Source organism: Babylonia areolata, chromosome 29 (assembly GCF_041734735.1).
Source record: "Babylonia areolata isolate BAREFJ2019XMU chromosome 29, ASM4173473v1, whole genome shotgun sequence".
In the NCBI taxonomy this organism is placed as follows: domain Eukaryota; kingdom Metazoa; phylum Mollusca; class Gastropoda; order Neogastropoda; family Buccinidae; genus Babylonia; species Babylonia areolata.
In genome coordinates, this window is record NC_134904.1 from 32386089 (window position 1) to 32400143 (window position 14055).

Consider the following 14055-nt stretch of genomic DNA (forward strand, 5'->3'; position numbering starts at 1 on the left):
GTAACGTTAATTTTGGTACTATTCTATAAACAAACATGTGGTTTGTACTTTGGTTTTACTATTGCCACCAAAAATTGTTTGAAAGTCTGTGCAAATTGCACACACACACACACACACACACACACACACACACACACACACACATATATATATATATATATATATATATATATATATATATATATATCTGTGTGTGTATGTATGTTGTGAATTATATCGTACCCGAAAAACCCTGAGCTTTTTTCGTTAAAATATTTTTCTCGAATTATCAGTCAGACCATAAAAATAGTTCAGTGATATCAATGACACTGCATATACAAAGCTCAAGAACATCTCTTCTCTCTTTCTCTCTCACGCACACAAAGTAACTTACAGCTCGAGAATGAAAAACGTTTTGGTGTCCGTATGGATGATCTCATACAGCTGGACTGAAACAGACAATTACAAACTATTTACTAAGCAGATACATAGATAATACCACAGGTATTGTGGAAACAGGAATGCCTCCTGCTGAAGGCAAACATCATATTACTGAAACATACAAGAACATATTTTTCAATACATATAATATCCCTACTGAAATAGACAGACATTGCTGAAAATACAGATGTTTTAGGTACATACATAAATACTGATGAACAAGGACCACACACACACACACACACACACACACACACACACACACGAGAACTGGCATAAAAAAATCATACGTCACGTATTTAGTTTTAATTAGCTGTTTCGGGAAAACAACAACAAAACAACAAGAACAACAACAAACAACGTCTCGGTGTGAGCGTATTGCTACTGAACTGTGATGATAAATTCTGTCCCCCCTTTTTTTTGTAATCATCTCCCATACAGCCTATTCGTCAGCCTCTATAAACAGGTCAGCAGCAACACTGTCAAAGAATGTGAAAAAAATCTTTTCGTACTAGTTTGCTAAAACATTTTCCTGATATATATATATATATATATATATATATATATATATATATATATATATATATATTAAAGATTACAACTTTGTTAATTTTTTCTTGGTCACTGTGATTATTACTCGGTAAATGCTACAGAAAGCTTTTAGATTATGGTTTTATCTCCATGAACGATGAGGTTTAGTGGTTTAAAAAAAAATATATATATATATATATAGTAAACACGTTCTAAGCAGGAACCACTTGTGTTCAGCATGGGGTGACATCTGTCTGGTGGTCAGAAATATCCTCTCTTCCCCTACATTCCTGGAATAGTTGTCCCAATTACCTGTATCGCCACAGATAGCTGTCGATTGAAACTGAACGCATGTGTGAATGTATGCATGATAGAACTTTGTGTTCGACAATGACCATCACAGCAGCAGAACAGGCAACTGCTGTCCAGACTATCTAGGATAAAAATTGATAATGCTGGAGGGTGTCTTGCTCAAGTTACATCCCCAATCTCTCGGGACAACAGGGTATCAGGACAGTCAGCGGAGGGATGGTCTTCCAAAGGCCAACTAGCCCCCAAGGTTGCGGCACTAAGAGCCAGCTAGTGCAAACTTGTCTCCTAGTTGAGTTATCGCCATACACAAGACTAAACTGTTAATAGATTCCCATTGCAGTTGAGTAACTTAACCTTGTTATAAGACCAACACCAAACAACTGCAGTACAAACACTAACAGAGCCAGCTGCAGAGACTCATCAATAATTTCTTAAACACCACCCGTACAAACTATCACGGTTTCAAAAAACATACACGCATCAAGTCTACCAGACACAACGAACAAGCGTGTGCAAACTCAAACACGCAAATAAACACACCCATAAACGAACAGACAAGCGTTGTCCTTTTCTACCGTTTAGTCCGCGGGGATAAACCAGACACAGCATGGACCACGGACATCGCCGGCGGCCAGAACACAGCAAGGACCCTCCTCGAGCAAGACCACAGGACCAACGCCTTGAGCACATCACACCCCCATGGATAAGACCACAACCACGAACAGCTTGAGCGGCATATTGCCGATAGGTTGTTAAACTTTACCAGGGAATAAACCAAAGGTAACTCACCGACGTTTGGGTGACCGGCGCACAATGCCAAGACAGCAGCCTCGTGTTCCACCTCTGTCTTTATATCGTTTTGTTCACCTGGGTGGTCGCTTTCCAGATCGACAATTTTCGCTGCATATTCTTGCAGCGTTGTCCTGTGCACAGCTCGCCTCACGGTGCTGCTGAGACCCCTTGAAAGGAAAAAGATAAGTCAGTTATTTCAGTGTGTGTGTGTGTGTGTGTGTGTGTGTGTGTGTTTTAATACAAAAAATGCATTTCTTCACTGGGGCGGTTGCTGATAACATTAACAATTTTCACACTGTGTGTGTGTGTGTGTGTGTGTGTGTTGGGGCTCATGTACGTTTATGTGTATTTGACTGTGCTTTCATATTTGTGAAACTGCATGTTTGGTGCATATCTGTTATGCATATGTGTGTGAATGTGTGTCTGCTTTTTTTTTTTAATAATATATTTATTTGCATATTTATCATCAGTTGTCTTTTTTATTATTTATTTATTTATTTATTTATCTTATTATTATTATTTATTAATTTATTTATTCATTTATTATTTAAATTTTATTTATTTATTTATTTATTTTATTTTGTTTTATTTTATTTTGTACGCTTATAGTTGACTTCATCAAGTTTTTGCGCCTTATACATATTATCATTATTAGTTTTTTTTTCTCTCAAGGCCTGACTAAGCACTTTGAGTTACGCTGCTGGTCAGGCATCTGCTTGGCAGATGTGGTGCAGCGTATATGGATTTGTCCGAACGCAGTGACACCTCCTTGAGCTACTGAAACTGAAACTGAAACTGCATGTTCTCGCAGTGTACTTTTGTTCACAACACGCCTCACGGTACAAACTGAGACCCCTTGATAATAAAAGAAAAACAAGAGAGGCAAGGCCTTCAAGACTCACTTGTGATACACTTTAAAAAAATCCAAGCTTTTTATGTATTGAGTATAATTTCAAATTGTAATGTTTAAGATGAAAAAGATCAGTTTAAAGCAAATTAAGTCCCCTAGCATTAATCACAGAGTAATTTCCCTTTTTTACTATCTGCACCAAAACGTTTGCAAAATAAATAAAACTTCCATGCTTAGCAAAAAAAATTCCTGTTTGAACAAAAAAAATGACTGCTCTCGTTGTTGGGTCAGAAATTCAGATCAAAGTGCCAAGTTTAGAGAATACAAAAATATAAATATAACAGTAAATGCAGTTTGCGTATAATTAGGCTTCATTTTTTATTTTTTTGGGCGCATCCCAGAGGTGCAATATTGTTTTAAACAATATGACAGGAAAGAACTGAATTTTTCCTATTTTTATGCCTAATTTGGTGTCAACTGACAAAGCATAAAATTTTGCAGAGAAAATGTCAATGTTAAAGTTTACCACGGACACACACACACACACACACACACACACACACACACAGACAACTGAACACCGGGTTAAAACATAGACTCACTTTGTTTACACAAGTGAGTCAAAAAAGATGTTCGTTGATAATTTTCACTGTGTGTTTCCGCAGTGTGAACGTGTTTACAACAACACGCCTCACGGTACAACTGAGTCCCCTTGACAGGAAAAGAAAAGTCAGTTATTTGACTGCGTGTTCTCGCAGTGTGCTTTTGTTCACAACACGCCTCACGGTACAAACTGAGACCCCTTGATAGTAACAGAAAAATAAGTTATTTCATATCATATGAAAAAAAAAAAAAATCATTTCTTCTCCGGGGCGGTAGTTGACAATTTTCACTGCGTCTTTCCGAAGTGTGCACATGTTTACAACACGCCTCATGGTATTACTAAGACCCCTTGACAAGAAGATTTTAAAAGAAGCTTGCATACTCATAGTATATCATAATTCATATACAAAAGATAAAAAAAAATCATCAGCGGGTGGTCGCTGATAACATTATCAAAATGTCACTGCGTATTCCTGCAGTGTACTTTTGTTAATGTGCAAGACTACGTACGACTGAGACCCCTCGACAAGAAAAGAATAATCAGTTATTGCATAGTACACAAAGTTAATTAAAATCAGTGTGAGTGAAACTCAGTCGATAAGAAAATACACTCATGTCATACCATCCGTACACTTTTCAAAACATCACAAATATTTCACACACACACACACACACACACACACACATATATATGTATATATGTATGTATATATATATATATGTATATATATATATATATGTATGTATCTATGTATGTATATATACATATGTATATGCATGTGTTCTTGTGTGTGTGTGTGTGTGTGTGTGAGTATGTGTCTATATATATCTATGTATCTCTCTCTACATATATTATGCGAGTCAAAACTCAATAATTTTTTCGAGGTTACACACATGCCGATATCATAATCAAATCTACCAAAAAATCACAAATATTTCACACTGATACACATATAAAAGAAAAAGTCAATGAAGGATTCTCAAATATGAACCTATATGCACAAGTCGACTCAGCTTGTAAGCTTTTCAAAAATTACAACAATGTCACAGAGATTAATATATGATATAAAGGTGTGGAAGGTTCAATAATCATGAAACTTCTCTTAGGTCGATACCATCTATAAATTTTTAAAAGACTTAGTTATTCAAAATGATCTCTCTCTCTCTCTCTCTCTCTCTCTCTATATATATATATATATATATATCTCTGTGTGTGTGTGTGTGTGTGTGTGTGTGTGTGTGTGTACAGCTCTGTCATGAAATACAAATCTACAATAGTTTTGGTTTGTTTCTTTTACAATCTTTTCATTCTATGTGTTTAGGTTAGCGGGTATTCGGTGATTTGTGCAACGTATCCGGTAGGTGTATTCATTTAGGTAACCTTTCATGCGTCCAAAGACACTAATATCTCATGCAGTGTGTGTTAGTGGCTATAAGGTGTGTCGTGCTGTGTCCGGATACAGATATAAGCCATTCTACCGGAGACTTCTTTGAGCAGAGCACTCTGATCAGAATTTTTGCATATCGCGATTCAGAAAATCAATAGCTGAAACCAGTTTTAACTTTACCTTGTTTCCCTAATTCACCATTGAACCCCCCCCCCCCCCCCCACACACACACACATTCTGCAACGTTTTAAGCAACTGAGTTCAAATACGATAAATTTATATCTTAACGAAAGGTGTACATGTTACCAGTTACCAGTATGTGTGAAACGGCACATAAAAACAAAATTCCTCCTTAATTCATAATAGTTAGGAGACTATACGCTCAAGCCAATTCCATCCCGCGGCCAAACTGACACCATCAATCGTTCCAGCACAACATCATCTGTGGTTTAATGTTCAGTTTCGTTAGGAAGGCTGCAGTCTTTCTGACTAGTGTTATCAGAAGCAAACGAGGCCGGTTTAAGTTAAACAATACAGTCGGTCGAAAGTCCAACGCGGACTCTCTGGCAACAATAGAAGCATCAGTCACTAGGACCGAACACTATGACAACCGTGGCACTATCACCAAGGCTTGGATCATCGTCAGGCGTTTGATAAGCTCTCCCCAAGCGTTTGATCCCTTTCCCCTCACCTAGATCCTTCTCTCTCCCCCCCTCCCCCCCCCCTCCCAAACCCCCCATCAAAACTCTCAACCCCGTCAGATAACTAATCAAGACAAAATGTTGAGTCGGACGGGCAGCGACCCATTTACGAACATGTGAACAAACTATCTAATCGTCTGGTGTTAACAAGGAAGCTGGAACGCAAAACAGTCTTAACATGTAACTTGAAGCCACCGTGTGCTTAATTTCGTTTGGTTTTTTGTTTTAGCTTTTTGAAAAAAACAACCTTATCACTATTTGATAAATCAAGTTTGTGTGAAGTGAAGAGGTTCTGCCCGAATTAGAAGATGCATCAATGAAACTGTACCTGAGCAGTTGTCCTGGAAATTTTGTGCTGATATTGTTTCATCTTCACAAAAAACCTGTGCAATATTTTTTTGCACTGTCCAGGCCCCATCCCCTCTTAAAAAAGAAAAGAAAAAAGGTGAAAGCCTCAAACTAGCCTCCGCTAAACTGTACCTAGCTGGGCTAGTCTCGAATGTTCTCCCGGAGTTATTTCTGGCTGGTCAAGATGAAACCCCCAACCACACCCCCCATCCTCACCCATCCGTCTTGTTGATTGCAAAATTGCACAGTTTTTACGGGTTTAATCAGTAATAAAATTAAACAAAGCACACACGCAAAAAACAACAACAACAAACAACAACAAAAACAAAACAAAAACACATACACAAAAAACCCGGGGGTCATTCTGGACAGGCCTTTACCGAACCCCTCTCCCACCCCAGACTGACTTGCTACCCTCTGCCCAGGGGGTAATTTCAAGCTAGCCTAGATTTACCCTAATATCCATCACAGAGAGGTGGGGGCAAAATCCAACTAGGAGGGCCCAGTCCTGACTTGACGAAAATTATTCTGGGGTAAAAACTAACGGAGGTGCGAACAGATTGGTGCTACGGGACGTGATGCACGCCAGTAAATGCTCTAAACGCTCAGTATCACGACGACCAACATGCTTTAGTTTTATAACACAGTGTCCGGCCCAGCTTCTGTTGTTATTTTTCTCTTTTTTTAATTTTATTTTTTAGATAATATATAATAAAATCTTTTTATTCTATTTCGTTGATATCGCTTGGTGAGTTATGATTCATTAGGAAGGATTACCTACTGTCTTGTGAATAATGTTTACGAAAAGATAATTAATTATCCGCACCGCTTTCTTTTGGGGTAATTCTGTTTCGTTTTGCGACTTGAGGAAATGTTCCCTAAAATTGGGAAATTTTCAATAAAATATATGTTACAATTTACTTAACCATAAGTGACCATCCGCTTTTATAGTATGTAAACGTATGCATGCACGCATGAAATACGCAACCACACTCACACACACTGGCACACACACACTGACGATGCAATAATTTCTTATAATGAAGTAGTAGCCGTCAACCTGTTTGAAACACGTACTCTCAAAGTTCCTATCACTATCAATAAATACAACTAAAACATCATCATCAATAAATACGAATAGTAACATTAATGCAGACTCCCTAACACACTCCAATCAAGTTTGAACTGTTACTGTCTTCACACCACGTACCTTCCGAGTTCCTCATACACCACATAGTGGTCTTGAAGTTCTGGGAATTCCGTTTCATTTGTAAGAACCATGGTGACTTCGGTGCGCGATCTGAAACCAGTCCAAATATATAATACACTTTAATTTGATCACAAGTTTCCTGCCAACAAGACTGATGGGTTCAATTCAGTTCAATCCATGTTTACAAGCCAGCCGACTACCGAAGACTATCTTAATGCATAAACGATCGCATTGCATAAAAACATGACAGTTTGTTAACAAAATATGAAAGCCAGCCTTAATATCCCTAAAAGATGAACTGCAGACAACTTTACTACAACACAAAGTGTATGATCATTCAATAAAAACACAAGTTCATAAAAGAAATTCATGTCAAAAAAGGGATAAGCTCCCACGTACAATACTTTCCAAGCCCAGGGAAGGGAAACGGTACATAAAAAAACCAAACCAAACCAAACCAAAACAACAACAACAAAAAAAAACCCACAAAAGAAAACCCACGCAAAAACAACCACAATTTACTATTAGCTGGGTAGAAAAAAAACACCCAAAACAAACAAACAAAAACCCCCCCACCCAAAACAACGGCAACAACAACAACGAAAGAAAGTTAAACACATTAATAGAAAATGATAATAATCATGGTAGACAAAAATGAAAAAAAAAAAAAAAAAAAATCATGGAGTTAACGCAGCATCGTTTAACAAAATCCATACCATGAAACCAACAGTATCTTCCACAATGCAATACAATGAGTAACGTTGCTAGAAACTTGCTTTAGACTCTAGCTGTTATACCGCCGCAACAATGAACAACCAATACACCACATTGTCAACAAAAAACAACAAAAAGAAACAAAACCAAAAAAATGATAAAAAATTCACCGGGGCGTGAGTTTGGGTGAGGAGGGTATTCTGAACGAGATTGGTAGTCTCTTTCGACAATCTGAAATAACTTTCAATCCCCATCAGTAGATTGTTGTTTTTTGTTTGCTTGTTTTTTTGTTGTTTGTTTTGGTTTTGTTTCGGCCCATTCTCCAACTGGAGTTCATGTGACTAAGAGCTCAAATAGGCATACTGGAAGTAAAAGCCATTAAAACGATGCAAACGATGGGTTGGAAAAAAAAAGAAAAGAAAAAGAGACGTCCACACAAGCAGTACGTAATACATCCCCTATTTCTGTTGGGACTGTAATCCACCCAAGAAAAAACAAACACAATTAAATGGAGCAGCGCTCAAGACACAATACCAACCTAGCTTTAGTTCAATTGTTGAAGCATTTTCAAACATCTATTCTCGGACTTACTTGGTTGCAACTGAAAAGCAGAATGGTATGGCTGATGAAAGCGTAAAGTTGAACTGTTCCCAGCGTCAAGTCACGTTGAAGAGTGTCGAGACCAGTCAGTAAAGTGACGGAAACGAAGCGTGCCAAAGTCAGCGGTGGAGTGTCGACAGCAATGTTGTCCACCACTATATATACAGCTGTGGGGTAGGTGATGCAACCAGGTCTGAGTCTTGGTCAGCTGATCTGCAAAGCCGGTTGGGATGGTATGGATTGTGGGAAAGGGGAGAGAGAGAGAGAGAGAGGGTTGAGAAAGGGCCAAAGGGCATCTCGGGTAGAGAGAGAGAGAGAGAGAGAGAGAGAGAGGAAGACAGAGAAAACCATGTGTGAAGGGTGGACAGTAGGAGTAGAGGAGAAAGGTCCAAAGGTCATCTCAAAGAGAGAGAGAGAGAGAGGCGAGGTGGTGGGAGGGTGGGGGGAGTCGACCGACGCAGTTTGATTGAACCAGAAAGTCACCCAATCAGAGAACTGACCAGCAAACAACACAACCCCCTTCAATTATTGAAGTATTTTCAAACCTCAGACTTACTTGGTTGTAACTGAAAAGCAGAATGGTATGGCTGATGAAAGCGTAAAGTTGAACTGTTCCCAGCGTCAAGTCACGTTGGAGAGTGTCGAGACCAGTCAGTAAAGTGACGGAAACGAAGCGTGCCAAAGTCAGCGGTGTAGTATCGACAGTAATGTTGTCCACCACTATATATACAGCAGCTGTGGGGTAGGTGACGCAACCAGGTCTGAGTCTTTGTTAGCTGATCTGCAAAGCCGGTTTGGGATAGTATGGAAGACAGAGAAAACCATGTGTGAAGGGTGGACAGTAGGACTAGAGGAGAAAGGTCCAAAGGTCAGCCCCCAGTCCCAACCACCCCAGCCACATCACCCTCTGCCTCCCCCCACTACACCCCCCCCCCACCAGACACCCTTTGGCTACTACCCTGTTCTCACAATTGTGCAGTCTCCTCTCCGCTGGTGATGACACCGCACTGAGACAGGCAATTGACACACAGAAGTTATTCATAGACAAGCATGTGACCCGCGGGAGGGGGTGGGGGGAGGGAGGGGGGTTAACATCACCGGCGCGACAAGGCATGGAACCAAGTCTTTGTGGACTGGGGTGACTCGGTCAGTCAATCAGTCAGTCGACAGTTTGAAAGATTTTCAGTGACGGCGGGTGATAGGTAACCACCTGTTCCTTTTGTACAGAGTCATCTTTACTTCTGTTTCTTGTTAACTTGAAGTGGCTCAGACCCAGCCACTGCTTTTGACTTGTGTGTGTGTGTGTGTGTGTGTGTGTGTGTGTGTGTGTGAAGGTGGAGAGGATGGCTTGGAAACCCTTTGTAGAGTCTGTTCAACTATCGCCCACAGCGTTGTTAGGTTGGACAAGGGAGCTCGAAACCCACAGAACGCTGACACGACTAACAGGATCTTTAATGTGTGTATTTGATTTTCTGCTTGCATATACACATGAAGGGGGTTCAGGCACTGGCAGGTCTGCACATATGTTGACCTGGGAGATTGAAAAAATCTCCACCCTTTACCCACTAGGTGCCATCACCTAGATTCGAACTCGGGACCCTCAGATTGAAAGTCCAATGCTTTAACCATTCAGCTATTGCACCCGTCATAGCTGTGGGGTAGGTGACACAGCCAGGTCTGAGTCTTTGTTAGCTGATCTGCAAAGCCGGTCTGGGATGATACAGCGTGGGAAAGTGGAGAGAGAGAGAGAGAGAGAGAGAGAGAGAGAGAGAGAGACACACACACACACGCACACACACAGCGGGGGATTGAGAAAGGGCCAAAGGGCATCTCAGGTAGAGAGAGAGAGAGAGAGAGAGAGAGAGAGAGAGAGACACACACACACACACGCACACACACAGCGGGGGATTGAGAAAGGGCCAAAGGGCATCTCAGGTGTAGAGAGAGAGAGAGAGAGAGAGAGAGAGGAAGAGAGAGAAAACCATGTTTGAAGGGTGGACAGTAGGACTAGAGGAGAAAGGTCCAAAGGTGATCTCAAAGAGAGAGAGAGAGAGGCGAGGTGGTGGGAGGGTGGGGGGAGTCGACCGACGCAGTTTGATTGAACCAGAAAGTCACCCAATCGGAGAACTGACCAGCAAACAACACCCCCCCCCTCTCCCCCCAAGGCCCCAGGCCCAACCACCCCAACCACATCACTCTCTTCCCCCCTCCCCACCCCCCCCCCAACCAAGCACCCTTTGGCTACTACCCTGTTCGGGGTGGAGGGAGGGGGGTTACATCACAGTCGCGACAAGACATGGAACCAACGATCAGTCTTTGTGGACTGGGGTGACTCGGTCAGTCAATCAGTCGACGGTTCGAAAGATTGTCAGTGGCGGCTGATAGGTAACCACCCGTTCCTTATGTACAGAGTCATCTTTACTTCTGCTTTTGTCAGCTTGAAGTGGCTCAGACACAGCCACCGCTTTCCACAAGGGAGCTCGAAACCCACCGAACGCTGACATGAATAAGAGGATCTTTAACGTTTGATTTTCTGCTTGCGTATACACATGAAGGGGGTTCAGGCACTAGGAGGTCTGCACATATGTTGACCTGGGAAATCGAAAAAATCTCCACCCTTTACCCACTAGGCACCGTCACCGAGATTCGAACCCAGAACCCTCAGATTGAAAGTTCAACGCTTTAACGACTCGGCTATTGCGCCCGTCATATACTGAACAAGATCGGTAGTATCCTTTGACAATCTGAAATAACCTTCAATCCCCATTGGAGCGGTGGGTTTGGGTTTTTGTTGTTGTTGTTGTTTGTTTTTTTGGCCTGTTCTCCAACCCAGAGTTCATGTGACTAAGAGCTCTGATAGGCATACCGGGATTAAAAGCCATTAAAACGATGCAGACAATGGGTAGAAAAAAAAGATGTCCACACAAGCAGCACTTATTACCTCCCCTGGTTGTGTTGGGACTGTAATCCACCCAAGTAAAAAAAAAAAATCTAAATGGAGCAGCTCTTAAGACACAATACAAACTTAGCTTTAGTTCAATTGTTGAAGTATTTTCAAACCTCTAATCTCAGACTTACTTGGTTGCAACTGAAAAGCAGAATGGTATGGCTGATGAAGGCGTAAAGTTGAGCTGTTCCCAGCGTCAAGTCACGTTGAAAAGTGTCGAGAGCGGTCAGTAGAAATGACAGAAACCATGCGCACCAAAGTCAGTGGTGGAGTGTCGACAGCAATGTTGTCCACCATTATATATACAGCTGTGGGGTAGGTGACGCAACCGGGTTTGGGTCTTGGTCAGCTGATCTGCAAATCCGGTTTGGGATGGTATGGATTGTGGGAAAGGAGAGAGAGAGAGAGAGAGAGGGTTGAGAAAGGGCCAAAGGGCATCTCAGGTAGAGAGAGAGAAAGAGGGAGAGAGAGAGAGAGAGAAAGAGGAAGACAGAGAAAACCACGTGTGAAGGGTGGACAGTAGGACTAGAGGAGAAAGGGCCAAAGGTCATCTCGAAGAGAGAGAGAGAGGCTGGGGGTAGGGGGTGTGGGGGGTAGGGGTGTGTGTGCTGGGGCAGGGTGTGTGTGTGGGGGGAGTTGACATCACAGGCGCGACATGGCATGGAACCAACGATCATTCTTTGTGGACTGGGGAGACTCAGTCAGTCAAACAGTCAGTTGACAGTTCAAAAGATTGTGTCAGTGACAGCCGATTGGCAACCACCCGTTCCTTTGGTATAGAGTCATCTTTACTTCTGTTTCTTGTCAGATTAGCCTCTGATCCAGCCACCGCTTTTGACGTGTGTGTGTGTGTGTGTGTGTGTGTGTGTGTGTGTGTGTGTGTGGAAAGGATGGATTGGAAGCCCTTTGTGGAGTCCGTTCCAACTATCGCCCACGGCGTTGTCAGGTTAAACAAGGGAGCTCGAAACTTGAAGTTATCGCTTGCGGGTTTGCTGATGTCATTTTGTGCGGAGCCTGGGGAGGTGGTGGTGGTTTGGGTTGAGGGATGGGGTGGTGTGTCGGAGGTGGAAGGGGTGGGTTGTAATGTCTTATCGAGTGTTGAACTGAAAGCCAGACCCACGGACAGATAGACAGGCCACTCACTGATACCTTAATTCCTGACACACACACACACACACACACTCTTATTGATGTTGTTCTCGTTGTTGTTGATGTTGTTCCCGTTGATGTTGGCCTACAGGTAACGCGTCCGCCTCACAGAGTGCCGTTCCAGATTAACAAGTTTGGACCATGATATGAGCTGCCAAGATTTTAGACTGTTAACCCGGGTAACCAACTGTGTGCGCCTCCTCCCCCCCACCCCGGGACCTCACTCCGCACCCCCCCTCCGACCCCCTCCCACCCCTCCACCCCTAGCCACCCCCTTTGGTCCAGCAATTGTCTCCTGTTGCCGATTAGGATAGTTGGGAATAGGAGGGTATGGGGGGGGGGGGGGGGGAGGGAGTGAGGAGGAACGGCGTGTGTGTGTGTCTGTCAGTTTGTGTATCTCCCACACATTCTCTTTCTCTGTGCATGTGTCTGTGTATCTGTGTGTGTGTGTGTGTGTGTGTGTGTGTGTGTGTCTGTGTCTGTGTCTGTGTATCTGTCTGTGTGTGTCTGTGTGTTGTGAAACGTTAGTAGCATGAGAAGCATGAAAGTTTTCACAGCAAGATGTGATCAAAGTCTCTCTCTCTCTGGTCTGGACCCTAGTCATTCAGGTGAGATGATAAACAGAGGTCCCGTGTGCAGCATGCACTTAGTGCACGTAAAAGAACCCACGGCAACAAAAGGGTTGTTCCTGACAAAATTATGTAGAAAAATCCACTTTGATAGGGAAAGCAAATAAAAAAACAAAAACAACTGGAGGTGGGAAAAATATACAAAAAAAGGGTGGCGCTGTAGTGTAGCGATGTGCTATCCTTGGGGAGAACAGCCTGAGTTCCGCACAGAGAAATCTGTTGTGATAAAAAGAAAGACAAGTACAAATACAAACGTGAACAGCTGGGCCAACATAGAAGTCAAAGAGAACCTCGGACGCACTCCTCGCTTGAAGTGAAGTTTGACGACCAAGTGTTAAAAAGAGCCGTAATAAAGTCTCTCTCTCTCTCACTCTCAAGTTGTTCATGGAGTGGGTCTTGTCCGTCATGCTTCAGTGTGGGTCACATTGCTCGAGAGGGCGAGCCATGCTTTCCTCACTGTTCACAATGCACGTGAAGGAGGAAGGTAGCAGACTGGTTAAATTAAGACGCTCGTCTGCCACTCGCACAGAGAGTCCGTGAGGGTCTGGGTTTGAATCCCGCTCTTGCTCTTTGTTCCAAGTTTGACTGGAAAATCGAACAAAGCGTCAAATCATTCAGATGAGACAACACGCCGACGCTCCGTGTGCAGCATGCGCTCGGTGCACTGAAAAAGTACCCATAGCACAGAGAATTTTGTCATCTGGCAAAATTGCTTTTCTATTTCTGTTTTATTTATTACTTTGACTTATCAGTTCATCAGTTTAAGTACTTATTATCATTTTTTATGTTCATGGATCTTATCTTACTTCATTTTATCCTCTTTTCTTTCTATCAAGGCCTGCTGATTCAGCGCGTTTGTGT

At 42.3% G+C, this 14055-nt stretch overlaps 1 protein-coding gene across 1 annotated transcript in view; it reads right to left on the reverse strand.

The window, feature by feature from the left end:
- The window catches only part of LOC143274649 (phosphorylase b kinase gamma catalytic chain, liver/testis isoform-like), a 32068-nt gene extending 18467 nt beyond the window's left edge, over positions 1 to 13601 (reverse strand). The window contains exons 1-3 of the mRNA XM_076578522.1: positions 13566 to 13601; positions 9439 to 9476; positions 7156 to 7245 (exon numbers count right to left, since the gene is read on the reverse strand). Coding sequence (XP_076434637.1) covers positions 7156 to 7245; positions 9439 to 9476; positions 13566 to 13601 — 164 coding nt within the window. The remainder of the gene's footprint in view (positions 1 to 7155; positions 7246 to 9438; positions 9477 to 13565) is intronic.
- Between the last annotated feature and the right edge of the window lie 454 nt (positions 13602 to 14055).